Source organism: Aptenodytes forsteri, unplaced genomic scaffold, assembly GCF_000699145.1.
Source record: "Aptenodytes forsteri isolate BGI_AS27 unplaced genomic scaffold, ASM69914v1 Scaffold33, whole genome shotgun sequence".
Taxonomy (NCBI): Eukaryota; Metazoa; Chordata; class Aves; order Sphenisciformes; family Spheniscidae; genus Aptenodytes; species Aptenodytes forsteri.
In genome coordinates, this window is record NW_008795037.1 from 4,860,995 (window position 1) to 4,861,776 (window position 782).

The 782-nt window shown below is 52.4% G+C and overlaps 1 protein-coding gene across 1 annotated transcript in view; it reads right to left on the minus strand.

The window, feature by feature from the left end:
• IRX3 (iroquois homeobox 3) overlaps positions 1-580 on the minus strand; it is a 9,875-nt gene extending 9,295 nt beyond the window's left edge. Inside the window, exons 1-2 of the mRNA XM_009276782.1 lie at positions 448-580; positions 173-300 (exon numbers count right to left, since the gene is read on the minus strand). Coding sequence (XP_009275057.1) covers positions 173-300; positions 448-580 — 261 coding nt within the window. The remainder of the gene's footprint in view (positions 1-172; positions 301-447) is intronic.
• Between the last annotated feature and the right edge of the window lie 202 nt (positions 581-782).

Sequence of the window (782 nt, forward strand, 5' to 3'; positions counted from 1 at the left end):
GGGACGGTGCCTCTCCGGCTTCCCCGGCCGGGTACCCCCGTCCCTCTTCCCTCGTCGCCAGCCCGCCGGGAGGTGCCTCCCGCCGGGGTGGGGACGGTGCGTCTGGCGGGGGGGACCTGGACGTGCCGGCGCGCCGTGCGAGGGAAATGCAACTCAAAGGACGACTCCGGACGCTTTTAGTGCCTGCGTGGAAGCAACGCGGGGCACTCCCCGGGTGAGATGTTTCAGCGCTCTCCGGCCGCCGCATGGGAGAGCCGGGGATGCGGACAGCTTCGTGTAATTTGTAACCGGGTTTATTAGCTGGAGGGGAAAAGCACAAGCAAAGAAAAGGAGCAGCAGCTGCACTGAAGATAACACTGCGCGGAGTCTAATCTTGTGACACAATCATTAATTACTATTGTATTAATTACTGTTTTTCCAAAACAGTCCCTGCCCGGAAGAGCTTACAGCCCACATCTGCTGTGTAATGATACTCTGGTTTAGAAACGATTCCCCCATTAGGTCCCTGGTAGCGTTTACAAATGGCAACACCTACAGTATCAAAGCCCGTCACCTTGCAGCATGAGATTTTCTGTCCCATCGGCCCGGGTAGGATGATTTTGATGCCGATAAAATACATTTAAATATCAAAGTCTTTATTCACGTACGTATTCCGTCCAAACTTTTAGATAGCGATGGCGTAACTGCTTTATTTGCTCTTCATCCCACGGATGCTGCCTTATATCAGTAACAAACAAGCATTGATTTTATGGTAAAGTCACTTTGGGATGGGAATGAGTAAC